Source organism: Podarcis pityusensis (assembly GCF_964106645.2).
Source record: "Podarcis pityusensis genome assembly, chromosome: 3".
In the NCBI taxonomy this organism is placed as follows: Eukaryota; Metazoa; Chordata; class Lepidosauria; order Squamata; family Lacertidae; genus Podarcis; species Podarcis pityusensis.
The window spans coordinates 34,105,653-34,126,593 of NC_138026.1; the positions used below are offsets into that span (position 1 = coordinate 34,105,653).

The 20,941-nt window shown below is 43.1% G+C and overlaps 3 protein-coding genes across 4 annotated transcripts in view; all 3 read left to right on the plus strand.

The window, feature by feature from the left end:
- Positions 1-8,992, plus strand: LOC308472833 (uncharacterized protein). The gene is made up of 2 exons (XM_080998096.1): positions 1-294; positions 8,725-8,992. Exons 1-2 carry the CDS (start codon positions 256-258, stop codon positions 8,818-8,820), a joined length of 135 nt encoding a protein of 44 aa, XP_080854222.1. The 5' UTR covers positions 1-255; the 3' UTR covers positions 8,821-8,992.
- Positions 8,993-9,138: 146 nt separating this feature from the next.
- PTP4A1 (protein tyrosine phosphatase 4A1) lies at positions 9,139-13,421 on the plus strand. The gene is made up of 5 exons (XM_080998073.1): positions 9,139-9,278; positions 10,268-10,360; positions 10,607-10,737; positions 11,209-11,283; positions 12,109-13,421. The coding sequence occupies exons 1-5, from the start codon at positions 9,174-9,176 to the stop codon at positions 12,224-12,226; spliced, it is 522 nt and encodes a 173-aa protein (XP_080854199.1). The 5' UTR covers positions 9,139-9,173; the 3' UTR covers positions 12,227-13,421.
- A 6,390-nt stretch (positions 13,422-19,811) lies between these two features.
- The window catches only part of PHF3 (PHD finger protein 3), a 44,045-nt gene continuing 42,915 nt past the window's right edge, over positions 19,812-20,941 (plus strand). Inside the window, exon 1 of one of the 2 annotated variants that reach the window (XM_080997882.1) lies at positions 19,812-19,886. In XM_080997882.1, the coding sequence (XP_080854008.1) occupies positions 19,833-19,886 (54 nt within the window). In that variant the 5' untranslated portion in view covers positions 19,812-19,832. The remainder of the gene's footprint in view (positions 19,887-20,941) is intronic. The other variant, XM_080997884.1, reaches the window with a different exon arrangement.

Genomic DNA, 20,941 nt, shown 5'->3' on the forward strand with positions numbered 1-20,941 from the left:
CCGCTACCAGAAGCAGCAGCAGCAAGAGCAAGAGGAGCTCCTCCTCCTCCTCGTGTCCGCGCGCGCGCCCCCCTCTTCGGTCTCTCCCCCCCCCCGTCTCTCTCTCTCTTTCTCTCCCCCTCCGGCTCCTCCTCCGCCCTGCATGGTCCATCGCCGCCGCCCTGCTCCGGCACCACCACCTCCGCGGCCGCCTCCGCTTCCCTCAGGCTCAGCTCCTCCTGCCCTCGGCGGTGGCGCCCTCAGCACCCAGGCTGTATGATCAGGCTACAGTCTTCAATGAGTAACCATATTCCTGTGAGTAACGGGCGACCCTCTCGCCGCCTCTAATCACCGTTTTTTCCCCTCTCCCCCCCCCGTCTCTCTTTCTCTCCCTCCATGTTCGTTTCTTTGTTTCTTGGGCCGCGACGGCGTTTCCATCAGGCGGGCGGGCATGTAGTGGAAGCGCCCCCCCCTTCCCAGCTGAGGCGCCGTCCTCTCAGGCGAGGCGGCGGCGGCGGCGGCACACAAAGCCTCCATTCTCTTCTAGAAAAGGGAGGAGGACGCCGCTCCCTCAACCTGTTCTTCTTTCTCTGGGCTCCTTTCCCCACGTCGCTGTGAAAGCGGCGGCGGCAGATGGCCGCGTCCTGACTCGACTTGGCCATGGAGGGGAGGCATAGAGTGAGAAAAGGGGGCTTCGACGCCCTTTCCGAAGGAGGCGTATGGGCGGGAGGCGGCGGCGTCGCCACTGTCTGGAAGCGGCGGGGTGGGGGGGGGGGAGAGAAGTAGGAGCCGCGCGGATGGAGGGAGCGAAGCAGCAGCAACAAGCATCTCCTCGATGTTTGTGGAGGGGGGAGGGCGTCGGTTAGCCTGCAAGCCCCACCGCCATGCTGCATGGGGTGGGGGTTTACAGGGCCCTGCCGCGCGCGCCATGTGCCCCCCGCTTCCTTTCAATCCGTGCCAGGCCCATCGGGGGTTGTCTCTGCGGCGTGTCCCTCGACCTTTAAACCCTGTCGCGACGACGTGTCATTTGCCCGATGCCCCCTTTTTTTACACCGGTGGAGCCGCGCGGCTTTTGGGGGGGGGCACCGGCCCGCGTGTATCCCCTGAAAGCCCCCGCCAGTTGGGAGGCGAAGGATGCAACCAAGGGAACAGAGCAAGGATTGCCGGTGGCGGGTGGGGGAGAAGCAGGATACGAACACACACACACACACGTACGTTGGTGAAATCGTGCGTGTTTAAAATAGGGAAACAAGTGTATTCAATCGCAAACGCCAGCCTCAACAATTCGGATTCCGCCTCCGCTTGTCTTAATGCGGGTTCAGAAAGGACGCCGCGTGCAGAAAGATTTGGGACAGTTCTTATTGAGTACAGTAGTCATTAGCCGCCTCTCCCCATACTCTGGGTGACTGCAGCTCCGTTAGAAAAGGCCAGTCCGCCCTTGGTGCCTACCTCTGCCCAAGAGATGCACCCGATCCTAGGCAGCGCGAATGAAACACGCCAGATTCCCCCCCCCCCCCCACACACCCGAATTGTATCAATGGGCTTCGCTGTGAGTCGTGATTCTGGGAAAGGAAGCGGGGGCGTTTCTCTCCACCCCTTGCTGCGTGGCTCGGTTCGTTGAGGTGAGGAAAGGAAACAAGTCGAGACATGTCCCGGCCGCTACCTGGCCACGGCGGGGCTATTGCGCTTCCGAGTGTGACTCACCACTGGGGCGTGCGGGGAGGGGGTGAAGGGAGAGTGGAGAGGACATCTGGCGGGGCTGGGTCAACGTGGCTTTCCCGTCTCTCTGCTGTCTGCATGCAGATGACGAGCACGCTGCTTCCCGCTCACGCTGCAGTCACACGCCGGAAGAAGGGGAGAACCGCAAAAAGGACGCGATCGGGGCAAAAAGATTTTTTTGCCAGGTTTCCTGCGCAGTCGGTTGCTAGGGTGGGAAGAGAGCGACAGTCTGGAACACGACCTCGTGTCTGCTTTGCTAGGGAGACCCTGTCACTTGGGCTGAGGAAGCATGTACTTGTGTGTCATGTGAGAAGCATATTAAGTGTCAAGAAAGGTGATGTGGTTTATAGGTTTTGAGTTAACAAGGCAGTCAATCTTTCGGCTGAGCCACAGGATTGTATTTACTGTAATTTGGAACATCTTGGTAAGTTTGTTTATATGAGGCCATGATGTGCTGTAAGTCTAAGAGGACTTCAAACCCCCCCCCCAATTTATGAAGGTATCTTCCCCCAAAAAATCAAGTTATTTTCTAAACACTTGGGGAATGGTTGGTTTGCATATTTTTCAAAGTAATTTCTAAAGTCAATAACCAATAAATTTTTGAATTACTGTAGTTAAGATGTCCACATTCCTTGATTGTTTTTGAGACTCCATACAAATGTTTTGGCTACTTAAGAAAAATTGTAAAAGCTATAATTGGCTAAAGGCAGCGATAATGATCTTTTTTCATGAAACAGGTTGTACCATAATCCAGATTCATTTCGTAATCAGAAATTAGAACCTGATCAAAATCAGTGGGGATTTGTAAAGACACATTGAACAGTTCTTAAATCTAAAATATCCTTTGAGTCTGGAGGAGTTTCTACTGCTGGCTGTCTTTTGCTGTAGCCTGAATTTTTAACTGGAGGAGGCAATTATTCATGTATCATGAAATGGCTACCATGCCTGCTCATTGATTCAGACACCTGCCCCATCTAAATTCCAGAGCTTCCACCTCCTCAGAAGTTCCTTCTGTTATTCCTCCTTCTTGTCATTTGTCACTTTTCCCATTTCATCTACTTCTTGCACCTTCCCACACACTTCTAATCAAGCTACTTTTCTGCAGTTCTCAGGGCTAGCATTCTAATCTTGGTTTCCTCCTATGGTTCTAGGCAGTTTCCAATGGCTTTCCAGCCATGTCATGCTCTACAGCTCACTTGCTTGTCCTGATGCTTTGAGTGTGGTTGCTAGTGTAGGATGTGGGGAGGAAACAGGAAGAACCTAAAGTGGCTGAGTTCAATAAATGCATATGCTATTTAGTTTGAAAGACTTTAGGACTCTTCGCAACATGGCAGAAGCTTTTTTACCTTCAAAAATCTGCACGAAGCCCAAAGTTGTTGTCATTTGTCTAAATAAAATAGCAACTTTAGTTACAGTAGGACTTTGAGCAGACTTGTTTGTAACAGATTCCCTGTTGCAATAATACTTGGAACATGTAGTTCAGGTAGGCAAATACCATGCAGGGTAGGCACATATGAAATTACTAATTAAGCCACAATATATTCTTCTGTTTCAGTGACAACTGTTTGTAGTGGTCAGTTTGCTTGTCAGAGACAACCACTATTAATTTACAACTGTGAGCTGAAACTATGTAATAAACAGTTCTGATAGTGCAATAACTTTTGATACACAGTGGAGCTTACCTGTGCGACCCTTAGTTCTGACAGTTCCCCAGTCATCCAGATCAGATTAATTTGTCTTGAAAAGAGAGCATCTTGTGCAAAGAGGAATGAACTAGTACTAAGTTTAAAACGTGTTGACTATAATAAGTGAATTCTCAGATTACAGGATAAATAGATAAATTTTGCTGTGGTCAAATTTCTATTTTAGCTTCATAGCCTTCAATTTCTTCTCTCCTTTTCTTTGTCTTCTATTGCTACAGTGGTCTTTTAAAAGTTGTTCTGTTAGGTTTATGTGCTGTCCTTTTATCTTAACTGTACATTTAAGAAGTTCTTATATTTAAAAGTACTGGGTTGTCTCCAGGGCTGTCTTTCCATGAACAGATGGTTCTGGTGATTTAAGTGGTTTAACCCTTGCTCTTGTGCAGCACTCCTCACCACCTAAAGCCACACACACACACCACCTCTGGAGTAGTTTGGGACAGGAACTCCAGAGGAAAGGGGAGGATCATCAGCAAGAAGCACCACTTTCACCATTGCATTTAAGGGGCAGGAATTTATGCTGAATCAAAGCCACCAGTGAACAGAAGGACTGTATTGGCTACAATGAGGTTCCTTCTGTGGAGGTTCTCATACTGTTCCAGAGGATCCTCCTACTCTCGAGAGCATATTTGGGGAGTAGGCAAAAAATGCATTGCTCCCAAACTTCAGTGTGCAGAACTCTGCCCTGGGCGTCTCTGGATCTCACCATTATCGTTAATTACTGGATCTCACCATTATCGTTAATTACTGGATCTCACCATTATCGTTAATTGTACACCATTATTGTTAATTGTTGTTAATTATTATATGAACTGGCTGCTTTATATTGCTTACAGTGTGCAATCATAACATTGCCCAGAGAGCCATTGTAATGAGGTGGCAACACATGCAATAAATAAAATCTTAAACAAGAGGCATACACATAGAAGACAGGCATGGATGCCATTTAAAAAACTGCATCTTGGGACCATTCCTTCCTATATCTGAGAATGGGGGAATACTTCCTGAAGTTTTTCTGAACACTACTTTAAACAAATCTGATTAAGAATCTCCTTTCTTGTTCATTAAGTCTTTAATCAAACTGGTGAGCCTAAACATTGCAGGCCAGTGAGCATTTCAGGATGGGAGAGACTGTCAGTTCTAAGATCATTTCTCAACAGACAAATGCAACAACTTTTGGTGTTTCACAATTGCTGTGATTCCAAGGAGTGTATATGTCTTATCTGAATCAGTTTGTTCCTTGGAAAAAATATGTAAGTAGCAAGATGTTCAAATTAAAACACAGAAGCAGACTGTACTAGTTCTAGATCCACACCCCATATCAGAACATAAAGTTTTCAAGCACACAGTACGTCAAAGTGTATAAAATTTGCTCTGTGAGTTGAGAATTGCCTGTAGATGGCATTACTAGAGAAGACAAAATTTGATCTCTTGGATTAACTGATCAACATGAGTATCTTAATTGGAAAGATTCCTTCTTTCTGTGTCTCTCTTTGAACCACATTCAAAAGCGAAGAATGTGGTTTGGATGGTGTTAGATGATGGGCAGCTCATGTGCAGATTATTTACTCTTCTGTTGTAGAAATATCTCAGGCTTGACAGTATTTTTAAAAATGTAGTGTCTTTTGTTTCTACGTACAAGGCAAGGTGTTTCAGAAGTTTCATGATATATGGAAACTTACCATTCTTGAGTTTCATCAAAATAAAGTTGGCATACTGATGAGAATTCAATGCCTCTCTTGGGTTTGTTACTATAACTATGACAACTCGGCTGCCTTGGTCTGAAAAAGAGTTATCTTTAAGAGCATCTGTGGGTACAGCTGTTTGGGGGCAGCTAAATATTTCTTTGGTGTTGGCTCATATTAAATTCTTTATCTGCACCCCTTTCACCTTACCTCCTTTCAGATAAGCCCTACCTTGTGGCTCAGAATTGACATAAGTAAATGGAGGCATTGGTGTCTTATTACAACTGTTTTATTAAATGGGTGTGTGGGGGGGAAATAATCACACTTCATGAATAAGATGCAGTTTGAAAATGAAGCAGTCTAAAGCATCCTTCCCCAATACAGTGCCCTCCAGATGTTGCTGGAGTATAACTTGCATTGGCTTCTACTAGCATGATCAGGGATGTTATAGTTCAACAACCTCTGAAGGGCACCAGGTTAAGGAAGCTGCTATATATTTGTTGAACAATTTTGATTCATAATTTCAGCTGCGGTAGTATGGTAGAAAAGTAGCATAAACCTATCTTGTCCTCATAACAAACTTGTGAGGCATATTTGGCTCAGAGTTTATTGGCTGACTGAAGATCAGCTTTTTAGTAAATTCTGAATTAGGATCATAGTTGGTTTTGGTTTAAAGTCCACTGTCCACTATCACACTGATTGTAATTGTGTAGAGACTGCAGGATTACCTGCACGGTGTTATAGCTGCGCTAGTGGAATGTCACTCTGGTTGAATGTATTCACTAATGCTGTTACATAGCCTTTCCTCAGTAATAATTGCACCGGCCCTGTGTAAACTGTAAAATGGCCATTCCATTTCTTTTCTCCATAGCTCTTGGATCTACCAGTCCTAATTGATTCTCATTTAGTGATTTCAACTTCAAATGCCCCCTGCTTGCTATCCTCTTCCTTGTATCTATAGAATCCAGATCACATCTGGTTTATCATTTTTAATGTTAAATTACAGTGGTACCTTGGGTTACGTACACTTCAGGTTACAGACTCTGCTAACGCAGAAATATTACATTGGGTTAAGAACTTTGCTTCAAGATGAGAACAGAAATCATGCAGCGGCGGTGCAGCGGCAGCGGGAGGCCCCATTAGCTAAAGTGGTGCTTCAGGTTAAGAACAGTTTCAGGTTAAGAACAGACCTCCGGAACGAATTAAGTACTTAACCCGAGGTACCACTGTACCAACAAGCAATGGGTATGTATCAAAACATTGGCTGAATAAGCCCCTCCCCTAAACTTGCCAGACCTCAGTTCTTACACTTCAGCTGCGGCATTTGACAGGACTCCTTGTATTTAAACTGAGTTTGCACCCATTCACAGATGGTGCATACTATATATGCAACAACGTGTATACTTGAACCAGCCTCACAAGTAATCTTACCTTCCACAGCTAATATGCCATACGGGTATCCCCCCATTCCCCCCACAAAGCAAGGCGGAGGATTTTAAAGTTCTCTGCCTTGCTTACATGAGTCTGGGAGGTTTTTTTGCAAGTTCTTGTGTTTAATTTTTTTTATTTCAACTGAATGGCCTTCAACCATGTAAAGTTGAAATTGTGTATGTTGTGAGTGACCTGTATAGCTTATAATTCTTTAGGTGCATGTGTTAATGGAACTTGCTTAATTTAATCAAGCTTTAAAACTTCTGTAAAAACTTACATGAAGCAATCAGATTACTGTATTTTTCCATGTATAACACCCCCCTCCCGTGTATAAGACATCCCCTATTTTGGGGGACTCAAAATTAAGAAAATGGGGCGGGGGAGATTTCCCCCGTGTATAAGACTACCCCCCTTTTAACATTATTTTAAAGTAAAAAAGCCTAGTCTTATACGCTGAAAAGTATGGTATGCCTTGGAGCATGCCTCATTTCTCCCCACAGTAGTATGCTGCTAACTTGCAATCCCTGGTTAACCATCCCAGTGTGTGTGTCTGCAGCGGGAAAACTTGTTTACTTGGAGTTCTTTGATTTCAACCTCTGTGCTATAATTGTAGTTGTTGCAGGAAAGATTTACCATACTTTTCCTTTTATAAGACTAGGTTTTCCCCTCTAAAATAATGTTTAAAAAGGGGGTTGTCTTATACACGGGGGCCATCTTCCCCTATTTTCATAAATTTGAGTCCCCCAAAATAGGGGCTGTGTTATACACTGAAAAATTCGGTAATTCTCCCAATAATGAACATTGCTTTAGTAAAACTGCTTTCCTCATCTTGAACAAGGAGGCTACTTGGAACTTGCCATTTACTGGCTTAACTGCCAGTGGCCATGAAACCCCCTGAATGGTAACAGTTGTATCATGAACAGTTATAATCACACTGAAATTCCTGTAGGTGGCTTTCTTCTAAGCATGAAAGTGCTTAGAAGTGATTTTGATAAGCCCTTTAAGACCCATAGGCAGGACCCCGAAGAGAAGGTTCTCATTAGTAGATGCACCATCTAGTTCTTTTCTTGCCATTAAATATGTATTATTGAAGTGTCCTCCTTCAGCATCCAAACTCTTGATACAAGCTGCTGATTCCCAACCTAAGTAAATTGAGTTCATTGGCATTTTTCCTCTATTAAGCACTACATCATTTTAATAACTGTCTTCTGAATTAAGTTTGAGTCAGGTTTAATGCTGGTTTACTTAGAAAAGTAGGTTGCATATCACATTCCAGTTTGTATTTTGTTTTGTTTTTAAACCTTATTAATGCCACTCTTACAAATAATATTTCATGGGATGGTCATCCATCCTGTTTCACTCACCTCCTCCCTTCTCTGAAAACTTGGCAAATGCTATGCAGCAGCTGCCTTCTCCTATGCAAAGGAACTATAACCTGTAAAGGATTGTTCCTGTCTTAAATAGCCAGTGTAATGCTCACCTGGGGCTACAGTGGCCAGAGTTCAGTTCTGGTTATCTGTGGGATTGTGGGTTACCATAGGGTTAAATGGATGACCATACACCTTATTCACAGGATTGGTAATAAATCATAAAACACCACAAATGTTGCCTCCAAGTCATTTAGAATTTGTGTAATGTATACATGTTGTGATAAACAGGGTTTCATTTGGGAGGCCATGTGACAGGCATCTTTAGATCTCTACACTCTTTAAGTTTGGAAGGAAAACTTCCTGCACCTTCTGCAGAATGAAAAGTGATCTAGAACAAAGGTCTGTTCTTGATACTAATCACTTGAGTTTGCCACTTATTGGGAGACAGAGAGAGCTATCGAGTCTTCCTGAATGCTGGTTTTTAAATTAACCTGAGGAATTGCAAGGATGATCAAAATATCTGCAATACAGTAAATTAGGTTTTCTTATTTTAGAAGAAACAAGTTTGTCTAAATCAGACATAGGCAAACCCTGGCCCTCCAGATGTTTGGGACTACAATTCCCATCATCCCTGACCACTGGTCCTGTTAGCTAGGGATGCTGGTAATTGTAGTCCCAAACATCTGGAGGGCCATACTTTGCCTATGTCTAGTCTAAATTAAGGACATTCTCAATACTGGTGGTTCATTCCTTTGTTACCTTTACCCAAGAATAAGCTATTTGCAAAGATACCTGCTCAGTCACTGACAAATGTGCTCTTCTTTTTTTCTCTCTTTGCAGCAGTTCTGTGGTGTTCTTGGTCACACATTTATGGAGTTTCTGAAGGGCAGTGGGGACTACTGCCAGGCACAGCACGGCCTCTATGCAGACAAGTGAACTATAGAAATTGATTACTACTCCACCAAGAAGCCCCCTTAAGAGTGGTTACCAGAATAAGACGTGTTGAGTTGAAATTGGCAGAGAATTTTACAAAGGAGTTCAGACCTGGATGGGGTAGCCTTGCTGCACTGCCTTTCTCTTTGCCTCAGTATTACAGGATTGAAGAATTGCTGCTTCTTGTTTAGGAGGTTCATTTCATTTCCCATTGCTCCCAACTTCATGCTTGTCAGCACGGGAAACTTCAAGTGGCTTTTAGTGGAGTAGACTTCGGTTTCTCCCAATCAATTCTGCTAGGTTTTTTGTTTTTTAAAAATAGTATTGGTCTTGTTGGACGTTTTAACTAAATTAACATGGCCCGAATGAACCGCCCAGCTCCTGTGGAAATCACTTACAAGAATATGAGATTCCTTATCACTCACAATCCAACCAATGCAACCTTAAACAAGTTCATAGAGGTAAGGGTTCTTGAGTGGGAGGCTTATATTAATTTTTGTAATGTTGAAAAGTTTGATATAACAGTATTACTGAAATTTGCCTTAGACAGTATTACTGAAATTTGCCTTGACTACCAACATGATGGTCTGTTAAGAGTTAATTTAACCTTATTTCTTTTACACCACCATTCAGTCATTCCCAATACAGATTTCCTTATTGCATAGTAGTTGCATGTTCAATAATTCCTCAAAACTGCATTTGGGTTTTCGCTTGTGATGACTGCAGGGGGGTGTTCAGCTTTGCTTAGTGTGGTACAATTGCACCATGCTACATGTAGGTGAAGCTCTGAGCTGGTATAGTATAGTGACTAAGAGATTGAGCTGTGAGTCAGTTTTTAGCTCAAACCTCTGCTCTCCCATGAACTCTAGATCACCATAAATATGCCCTACACATTCAGATGTCAGTATTATCTCAGATCTATCTTGCATATGAGGATGGGAGGAACTAGATTACATTACAGGATTATGATAAGGATTACAAACAGATAATGCAAATGAAGCACGTTAAACCATTGAAAGTGTTAAACTAATGTTACAGGGCAGAAGAGGGCAACCAGAATGATCAAGTGGATAGAGCTCTACTTTCAGAGGTAATTTGTGAATACCACTTGCTGGAAACTTCAAGAGAAGAGAGTGCTCTTGAGCTCAGGTCCTGCTTATGGGCATCTGGTTGGCCACTGTGAGAACATGTTAGACTAGATGGACCTGTGGCCTCATCCAGCAGGTGGTTCTTTTGTTCTTAAAGATAGTCCTGCCCGCTTGAATTCCTCTGCTATACTTTAGGTCTTTTTAGATATTTGTTAAGTAGTTCTGCTTGAAGAGGTGAAATGCAATAATTATAGGTCTTCTGAACAGCCTCTGTATTTGAAATCGTTCACAAAATTGCAATAGTCTGGGCATGAACATCAACACGGTATCATTAAGATATGTATCACTCTCTCTCCCCTTAGGAACTTAAGAAGTATGGAGTTACTACAGTAGTAAGAGTATGTGAAGCCACTTATGATACTGCTCCAGTAGAGAAAGAAGGCATTCAGGTTTTGGTGAGTAGCTTATTAAAAAGATAACATTAGCCATAGGATTTTTTAATTTCTATGGTGCAAGTGAGTGAACATGGGGGAAATAATGCAGGTTGTGGTAATCTGGCCTTCAGATTTCTATGGATGTTTTAAAGCGAGAGAAGAAACGCAAATCAGGCAGTGATTTGCTAACTGTAATACAAATTAAGAAGTACTATTCTAGGGTATGTGGAAGTTTAGGTAAAAAATTATTCACTTCATGCATTCCAGGATTGGCCCTTTGATGACGGAGCACCACCATCTATCCAGATTGTTGATGATTGGCTAAACCTCCTAAAAGTTAAATTCCGTGAAGAGCCTGGTTGTTGCATTGCTGTACACTGTGTTGCTGGTCTTGGAAGGTAAGCAGAACTCCAAAAGGCTATCTGCTCTGACTTCTCTACCAAACACCGATTCCATTAGCTAGTCTTACCGAGGTGGGGAATGGCTTGTAGCAAGTTACAGCTGTATGTGTATTATTGTCTTTTCAAATCAGTGAAGCTTTGACTAATGAGAGATTGCAGCCCATATATCTAGTGAATTAGCTCTTGAACAGAGTGTTAACAGGGAACCTGTAAATTTGCACTAATCTGAGCAAGGAGATCAGTATTTGTAACAGTGAATGACAGCTTTTGTGTTCCTCAAGTGCCAGTTTATGATGTTGGGTAATAAGATACAGTTTGCATATGCAATTAATAAAATTCACTATATCCATCAGATTTTTGCAGGGCCAAAGTATAAGTGTACTATGAAATAGTTGTTTGGGTCTACAAAATGGGAGAAAATGACTATTGGGAAACATTCTGCAACTTGTGTTCTTTCCCCTCCACCAGAGCACCTGTATTAGTTGCCCTTGCACTCATTGAATGTGGAATGAAGTATGAGGATGCAGTGCAGTTCATAAGACAGTAAGTATTAAGCATCTGCCTTGTACATACCTGCCAATGACAGTTAGGAAAATATTGAATTCCATACTTCAAAAAGTGTTGCTTTTTATTGCTAGGACCACATGCAGCACAAGGCCTAAGCATCTGGCTATTTTTAATACTTCTTTAGCCCCTCTTCCACTGTATGAATGCTGTGTCCCTGCGAATCGGCCAGTGCCAGGAGAGATTTTAAAGTTCTAGTCTAATAGTGGATTGTACAAGAGAAAGCAAAAAGAAGAAATGCGAAGGCTGAAGCTACAGTAGAAGTGGAATTGTAGGTGTGACTTGTACATCTGTATGTATCTCTATAACAAATTAGTGAACAGCTGAAAAAAACAGTAAAACAAAGCCATTAAAGGCAAGAGAAGTTAACATAAATAACAAAATGGAACTCTACACACACACCCCATTTAAAAATAGTTCAAAGAGTCTCAGATTACCTAAATTATTTTTAAAGCTTGAGTGAAGTATTTACCCGGTGCCACAGAAGATTGCAAAGATGGCAACTTGGCATGCCTCCTTGGAAAGGCTATTCCATAACTGGGTACTACTGGAAAGACTCTCTCCCTGGCAGTTGCTTGGCTCACTTCATTCAGCAAGCGCAGGTCCTTGGAAGAGCATTTTTAAAGTTCAGATGAATGACAGAAGGCAGGCTTTCAGTACAAAGTGAAAAATTGTTTTTCAATGAGGGTGGGGATTCTTATAAGAAACAAAACCTATCTTAAGCATATGATACTTGGTCACAAGTGAAGTAGTGTTACTTTCAGCACTCATAATTAACATGTTCAATATTTGAATGTTTTGTAGGAAGCGCCGTGGAGCCTTTAACAGCAAGCAGCTTCTCTATTTGGAGAAATATCGTCCGAAAATGCGACTGCGTTTTAAAGATTCAAATGGTCACCGTAACAACTGTTGTGTTCAGTAAAAACCAAGCTGCCTATGTTTCTGGCTTTGGAAGTAGAAGATGAAATCTATAATTGGGCAGGTTACATGAAAAACTACATGTATGTCTTAAACCAAGTTACATGAAGCTTCTATAGGTGTAGGCCACAATGTTGGCAGGAGAGCAACTTCATTTAGATTATGGTGATTATGATCTTTTTTAGAACATGAAATATACTTGGCCTTTCAAAATGTCTTATTAGTAATTTGTATCATTAAACTATCCTTAATCATGCATTTCAGGGGTTTTTTTTCCATCGCAGTCCCAGTAGTCAAATCTACCATGACATGTGTAGAGATTAGGTGCCAAAAGCCCAGCACACTATTTCTGTATACCACAGTGTAGTTCTTAGTAACTACAGCTATCTGCACCATTGCCCATTAGCAGCTGTCTTCTGTTTTGTGGATAGGGCTTCATAGAATAATCTGCCTATTCACTATATTTTGTCTCTCACAATCACACTAGAATGAGTATCAGGATTTGCACACAATTAACTGTCAATTACTTCTGGTACCCTAGACTTTTGTTATTTAACCCTCTTCATTCACCTACATTCTCTGGTTAACTCATAGAAAATAATCCTTCACGCTGTACAGAAGCACACAAGTCTTTAATGTCTCCAGACAAAAAAGCCTTACAGTTAAATAAATATTGGCACTAAATGTGCAACTTAGCAGAGGGCCTGTGAAAGGATGAGAGGGGACTAATAAATATTTCTAGTAAAATGTTGCCTTTTGTCTTGTGCAGGAAGTATAGAATATGCCCTTTACTTTAGTAAATGATTTTTTAATGTAGAAATGCTTTATTGTAGCTGAACACTCTTAATCATACATTTCTTGAAGATCTTGTAATTTATTTTATTGTACTTCTTGAAAGTTGTTTACCAACTATTGCTTTGTTAGAAGTGATTTTGTTTTGTTTTTTCTTGAGTTTCTGCCATGAATTTGGCAGACCTCTGTAATATTTTGTATGCCTTTTGACCTGCGTAACTTAATATTTGGATACTTGATAATTTGTTATGTAATTGATAAAATGGTGGTGTGTATTAATGTTAAACCATATATTTATACTGTTTTGGGAATGTGTGGTTATAGTACTGTGGGAGAAATAATTTGCCAGTGTTCACCAGCTTGTAAAATCTAGTGTGAGAGCTCATCTAAATAAACTCAAAACTGCATTGCAGTGTACCCGGAATTTTCTCTTTGGGGCAAGGGAGGGTAGGGAAGCACTCTGATTTACAGCTTAGATGAATATATTTTGAAGTGGAAATCACAGTTCAAGAATCATATTAATTTCCCTGTGGTAAATACATGTTGGGTGTTCGTTCTCTCTCTCTCTCTCTCTCTCTCTCTCTCTCTCTGTGTGTGTGTGTGTGTGTGGTGTAACTGAATTTGTTCTTAGTAACATGGTTCAGAAAAACACAGAAGCATTAAGCGTTTTTCAGTAAATTTGTTACATTTGTAACATAAAATTGGATTATTTTTACTTAATAATTTATATTGTTCTACAAAGCAACACTGTATTTTTAAAAACCAGTAATTTAACTGTATATGGTACACACCATTCTTCAGCGCTTGCTGCTTGGATCATGAATGTGCAAGTAACATTTTACCATCTATTTCCGTATATCCACAGTATTTCTCCCAAGACACACAAGGCAGCAACACTATTTTATTGGGACAAATGCATTTGAAGCAACTTAACATACTGTATACTTTGAGCAAGTTCTTTAGCGACATGTTGAATCCAAGGACCAAACATCCTTAGGAAACCCACCAGTTCTGTGTGTAATTCAAAGTTTTGACTTTGGCATAGAAAGCCCTACATTAACTGACTCCCAAATACTTAAAAGATTGCCTCTTCTTATACAGACAAGTTTGAGAGTTAAGAACTGCAGAGGAGGTCTTGTTAGCAATTGCACCACCCTTGAAGGTCTCCCATTGTTAGGAAGTCTCTACCTTTAGATATGTGACTTGTGCAAACGGGGGGCGGGGGGGAGTGTTCCTTAGAAACATACACAATCCTTTGGGAATGTTTCAATGATTGTTTACCCAGCTGCTGGTGACAGTGGTGACGATGGAATGATTGAAGCGATTTATGTTTTATTGTACAATAAATGGACCTGGCAAAAAGGGCAGGCAATGCACTTTATGGATGAACAAAGAAAAGAAAAAAAGCCCTGGCCCTATAGAAGAGGAAACTATGAGGGTACTGCTTACCTGCAGAAGCACAGCAAAGGAGGCAGCTGAGCCATGTGGTGTGCTGGGCTGATTATATGCCTGCAGTAGCCAAAAGCCAATGATTGTAGTTTTGCAGTACCTACCTATGCCCAGCCATGTGCTCAGATAGCAAGGGGGAGAAGAGGAAGATGACTGACCAAACCCAAAGAGTGCTGACTTACGGTTTCTCATCATCCTGGAAAAAAGTGACAAGTGGGGTGCCACAGGGTTCTATCCAGGGCCCCTTGTTCTATGTCTTTACAGATGACTTAGATGAAGGAAGTGCAGAGATGCTCATCAGATTTTCAGATGACACCAAACTGAGCGGAATAGCTAATGCCACAGAAGATAGACTCAGGATTCAATATGACCATAACAGATTGGAGAACTGGGCCAGAACTAACAAAATGACAAATGTAAGGTTCTGCACTTAGGCAGAAATATTCAGCTGCCCAAATATAAGATGGGGGACACCTGGCTTGCCAGTAGTGTGTGTGAAAAGGATCTAGGCGTCTTAGTAGACTACAAGCTTAACATCAGTCAACAGTATGATGCAGCGGCAGAAAAAGCAGCTGTGGTATTCTAGGCTGCATCAGCAAAAAGATCATAACACGATGAAGAATCAAGAGACCTCTATTCTGCTTTGGTCAGCCCCTACCTGGAGTATTGTGCTCAGTTCTGGACGCCACAATTTGAGGAGGATATTGACAAGCTGGAATGGCTACAAAGGAGGGTCTGGAAACAAAGCTTTATGAGGAACAGTTGAAGGAGCTGGGTACATTTAGCCTGGACAGTAGGAGACTGAGGAGATACAATAGCCATCTTCAAATATCTAAATGGCTGTCACGCATTCTATGGAATTCAAATTGTAATGCAATAAAATATATAAGAAAAAAAGAAGTTATAAAATACAATTAAAAACCATACGGCATCTAGCACAGTACGTTACAATTGCCCCTTAAAAGACCAGATGCGCAACCTGGGAGTCATTTTGGACTCTTACTTGTCATGGAGGCTCAGGTCAATTCGGTGTCTAGGGCAGCTGTCTACCAGCTCCATCTGGTATGCAGGCCAAGACCCTACCTGTCTGCAGACTGTCTTGCTGGAGTGGTGCATGCCCTGGTTATCTCCCACATGGACTACTGCAATGCACTCTCTGTGGTGATACCTTTGAAGGTGACTCAGAAACTACAACTATTCCAGAATGCGGCAGCTAGACTGGTGACTGGGCACTGGGACTATATAACACCTGTCCTAAAGGATCTTCACTGGCTCCTAGTACGTTTCCGAGCACAATTCAAAGTGTTGGTGCTGACCTTTAAAGCCCTAAACAGTGTCGGTCTAGTATATCTGAAGGAGCGTCTCTACCCCCATCGCTCAGCCCAGACACAGAAGCGAACCTCAGGTTGCAGAAATCTCGGGATCCGACTAGACTTCCACAACGGATCCTGTCTGCAACTGGAGGTACCAGGGTATTTTCTTTTTGGTTGTATGCTTTTTGATGTATTTTATTTATTGTGTATGACTACTTTTGCTATGTTTGTAATTATGTAATTTTTTCAGCATGGTTTCAACTATGGAAGGGTGGCCTACAATTAAGCTTATACAGTGGTACCTCTGGATGTGAATGGGATCTGTTCTGGAGCCCTCTTCGCATCCAGAAGTGAACGCAACCTGTGTCTGCGGGTTGCGATTCGCCGCTTCTGCACATGCACGTGTCGTCATTTTGACTGTCTGCGCATGTGTGAGTGGCAAAACCCGGAAGTAACGCGCTCTGTTACTTCTGGGTTGCCGCAGCATGCAACCCAAAAATACTTATCCGGAAGCTACTTCAATGCGAGGTATGACTGTATATGTATGACTTATGTATGTATTCAAAACAGTAAAAAAGTATGTCATTTGTGGGGATTGCCATGTTAATGGACAAAGTACTAACAGAGCACACACAGTGAAGTCCTTCAACTGTGAACATTTCTCCAATTTGTATCTTGTGATAAGGAAACAATGACTGTATTCTGAGATACTGGGGCTTTTAAACAGGCACAGTTCAGAAGCCAGACTGTTGCATTCTCCTTACTGGGGAAATCCTGAGTAAATCTGTTGCAAATATTTCCAGCTTGGTTCTTATTTGGTAACATGTGCAAATGATTTTTCCTGCTATGTCCCGAGCTCAATTTTGTATTAGAAAGTTCCTGTTGAAGGCTGTCCTTTGATCCTCAAATTCTTAATCTGGCAGTGGAAGTTAGAACTGTCATCATAATTTAGGATGCAATCCTATACATGTTTACCTTGCAGCAAGCCCCACTGGAAACAATGGAACTCACTTCATAGAAAATATGCAAAGAATTGTGTTAAAAGTTTCTCTCATGTGCAATTTCAACCCCTGCTCTTGTTACTAATGTGGATATAAGAGAAAACAGCTACTGGAATAATCACAGAAACAAGGACACAAATTACATCAATCACTATCAAATTGTTTGTTTACTGAAATGTATAGTTGAAGGCCTATGCTTGCTTACCTGGGATCAATGTCTGACTAAACTGCAAGACTGAGTTGTATGAATTCTTGTGGACTTGACTTACTGACAAGTAGTAAGTGCCCCAACAGTATGTTGCTTGTGGTTATTCATTTCTTATAGAATGCATTGACTTGAACAAATGATGGATATAAATGAGAATCCATCTTTTACAATAAAGTTTTGCCCTTCCACATTACCCTCACTGTCATGTATATATGGAAAGGCCCTCACTGGTTTACAGCTTCACAAATGTATGTGTTTGCTCAAATTCTAACCCTTCACAAATGTAGAGATTATTGCGGGCGGGGGGGGGGGGGTCCTGTCGCCCTCAAACTAATAATAATGTACAGATATAACAAAGACATAAATATCACCATAAAACAGTATCAGAAGAGTAGAAAACCTACAATTCTCAGTCTCTATGCATCTTTGCCACCCACAAAACAAAGCCTCTGTAACTTTGCTGAACAGATGTACAGTGGTACCTCGGGTTACATACGCTTCAGGTTACATATGCTTCAAGTTACAGACTCCGCTAACCCAGAAATATTGCTTCAGGTTAAGAACTCTGCTTCAGGATGAGAACAGAAATTGTGCTCCGGCAGTGCGGCAGCAGCAGGAGGCCCCATTAGCTAAAGTGGTGCTTCAGGTTAAGAACAGTTTCAGGTTAAGTACGGACCTCCGGAACGAATTAAGTACTTAACTCAAGGTACCACTGTAAAAGTTTCTTTTTGGATGTTACAGACGTTCCCCATGTGACACCATTACATCAGAAGCTATTCTTTCATGGGGGAATAATTCCTAGAAGACTCAGGCACTAGTTCACAATCAGCCAATGAATTTGCCCACAAATTGGTAAAACTGCTCCTGGATTAGATTTTTGGGGGCCACAGCCCACTTTGTCAGATGCTCTGGTCCATAAAGGCCTTATGCCACATATGTTAAGTCTTTAAGGTATCACCAAGCTTTGTGCGGCAAAATACCTCCCTGAAATTTGTTTTTGGATCACAGCACCTGACTACATGATGGAATGTAGCTGTATTGTAAAATTAAAAGTCCATGCAAATAGAAAACTAGATACTAGGGAGATCATCGGTATTAGGTTAGCTGTCTGCCCGATATGATCTTTGTACTTGAATTGATTTTTTTTTTCTTTTCCATGCACTCCCTCACTTATAGTTATGCAGTGCAGGGGCAATTTTATCATCTCACCCAGATGTGTGTTTTGTTGTTAAGTAGGCCTCAGAGGAATTTACTTCTGAGTAAACATGTTTTGAATTGCACCATTAGTAACAGCAGTCCCCGCAGGCCTCTGGGACTTAGGGAGAGCTAAGCGTGTGACTTTCTGTGCACTATTTGAGCCTTAGCACCTCTATTTTAAATTTATCTCTTTAAAAAAAAAATCCTGCATTTCAGCAAGCACCTTCAAACTATGTGATAAGCCATCTTAAAGCTAGTAGCACACAGAGAAGTACAGCTGTGCCCCTATTTCGATGGTTATAACATTGTCTTTCAAACTTATGTATTTAAAATACATAAAAGGAGGGGGGTAGGGGTGGAGGCGGCACACAAATGAATTTCCTTAGACCTTTTGCGTACACAAGCTCCATGTCATAGCGCAAGGCTCTTCAGGCTGCCACCCCGCAGGCATTTGCCGGGAAGCAAGCCCCATTGAGCTCAATAGGGTTTACTTCCGAGTAAAACGTGCGTTAGGTGGTGCACCGTAAACGTTAAGAAAAGTGAAACCCGGGGGAGAGGGTCGCACGAGAGGAAGATATTATTCAGCAACAGCAGTCAGCAGCACAGGTCTGTACGCAAGAGGAGGAGAAGAAACAAGACAAATTAACCGTCCCACGCTCAGAAAACTCGAAATATGTTTATTTATTACGGTAGATGGAAGGTAAGCGTCAAAGCGCACGCGCAAAGCCACGCGCAGGGTAAAACAGCGCCGTCACGTGACCTCGGCCTCCGGCTCTCACTACCCGACGCTTTCAAGTGAGGCACGCGGGGCCTCCAGCATCGGCACGCGGCCAGCCGGCCCACGAGTGGGAGAGACCACCTGCTGGACTGGAGTAGGGGGTGGGGAGTAGTACTGTATTTCTTTCCCCCTTTAGCCAGCCGAAGCAGTCCCGTCCGTCCGTTCTTGTCTCCGCCCACTTCCAACTCCCACCCCCTCCGCGTGCCCTTTCCACTTCCGCACAGCAGCCAGCCAGCCAGCCTTCCTTCCTTCCTTCCCTCCTCCTCCTCCTCCCCCCCTCATCCCTCCTCCCCGGCCTGGGGCTGCGGAGCAAGAAGAGAAACGTAAGAGAAGGGAGGGGGAGGGGAGAAAAAGGAGCGGGGGGGGGGAGAGGAGAAAGAAAAAAACACCAGTAGCCGGCCAAGAGAGGGAGCGCGTGCCCCTAGCCGAGGCAGGTAAATGTAATCTCTGGGCGGCGGCGGCGGCGGGGGGTCAGGAGCGCGGCCTAGTTGGGAAGCGTCGCGCGGCTGAGGGTGGGGGTTACTATTCGTAGTGAACGGATCCGGCCTCGCGCGTGCAGCACTAACGCCCCCCCCCACCACGAACGAGCCTCCGCCCGAACCCCCCGTCATCCGGGTCTTCGTAGCCTCCTCTGTTTTAACCACCGCCTTCCCCCCCCCCCACGCCGGGGGCTCCTGACCCCGCCCCTTCCTCGTGCGCCCCCTGTCAGGCTTCCCCCAGGAGCAAGGGCCCCTCGTGCTCCCCTTGGAGGGCCTGTGGCACAGCTTCCCCATCCCTTTCCCTTCTGTTCCGAATCCCACTTCGCTGCTCCCTTTGGGGGCTGCTAATTCGTCCCCCCAGTTTAACAGTGTTAGCTAGCCATTTTTTAAGCCATGGTGGTTTACTCAGCAGTAAGGCCAAGCGAGTCCAATGAGACTTCCTCCTTGGTAAGTGTTTTAGGATTTCGGCCTTTTTTTTTTAGTGTAGAATTGTTTATTAAAGTATCTGTTAAACTGCCTTTCATTAGTTAGCTATATTGTGCTTGGGGGTTGAGGGAGAAGGGGTGGTGGTTCCCAGTGGTCATGCAAGCATAAGACCCAGTCATAATAGCTTTAAAATGCAGCAGGGCAGATCAGACAACTAAAATGTTGTCACACTGAAAAGTGCTGTAAGTCAGAAGAAGTAAGCCCCCTTGAGCTCCATAGAACTTAACTCATGTGTAGGGATGGAGAAGCTGTGCTTCCTTGGATGTTGTCTGACTCTAGCCCCCATCGGCCCTAGCAAACATGGTCAGATGTCGAGGCCAGGGATGAAGGGAATTGTAGTGTAGTAACATTCGGAGGGACACAGATTCTCCAAATCTGGTGTATCTCCATCTCTGTGTCCACCTTGCAGATTTCATTCCTCTGGTGATGGTTATTTATCAACATGCTTGTGCAGTGTGTGTGTTGGTCCAGAATAACTACTGTTCTTCAGGACCACTTGGACTTGCATTATCACACTTTACACCTAAGCATGCATTGAAAAGGTAGAGAAAATAAGGGTTGGTGAATAACTAATTGGCAACAAATGTTCTTGCGTATACACCCTTACCTTTGCCTTGCTCCAAAACACTCTGCACATTCCCAAGTGTTCAGAGTGTTCAGCCAGTAGTATCACCTGACTTTTTATTACATTACTCAAGCCTATCTTCACCCTCCCACTCACACTGATTAGCTGCTCATATGCTCGTTCCTGGTGGTTTTTGAATTTGCTACAGTAGCGTGGTCTATACTTTGATGTCTTTTTCTTAATCATTTGCAGATTAGCTTCTCTAACAAACCTTGGATGTTTTCACTGATATTTCTTACTGATTGCATCCTAAGCATTTCTGGCCTTTCAACTTGAAATGTGCATATTTAGAACCTTATCAAGAATGATTAGATTTTTATACTTATAAAGTGTAAGTTTGATAATTGCTCAGCCACTTAAAAATTTTTCACCAAATGTAAGATACGCTTTT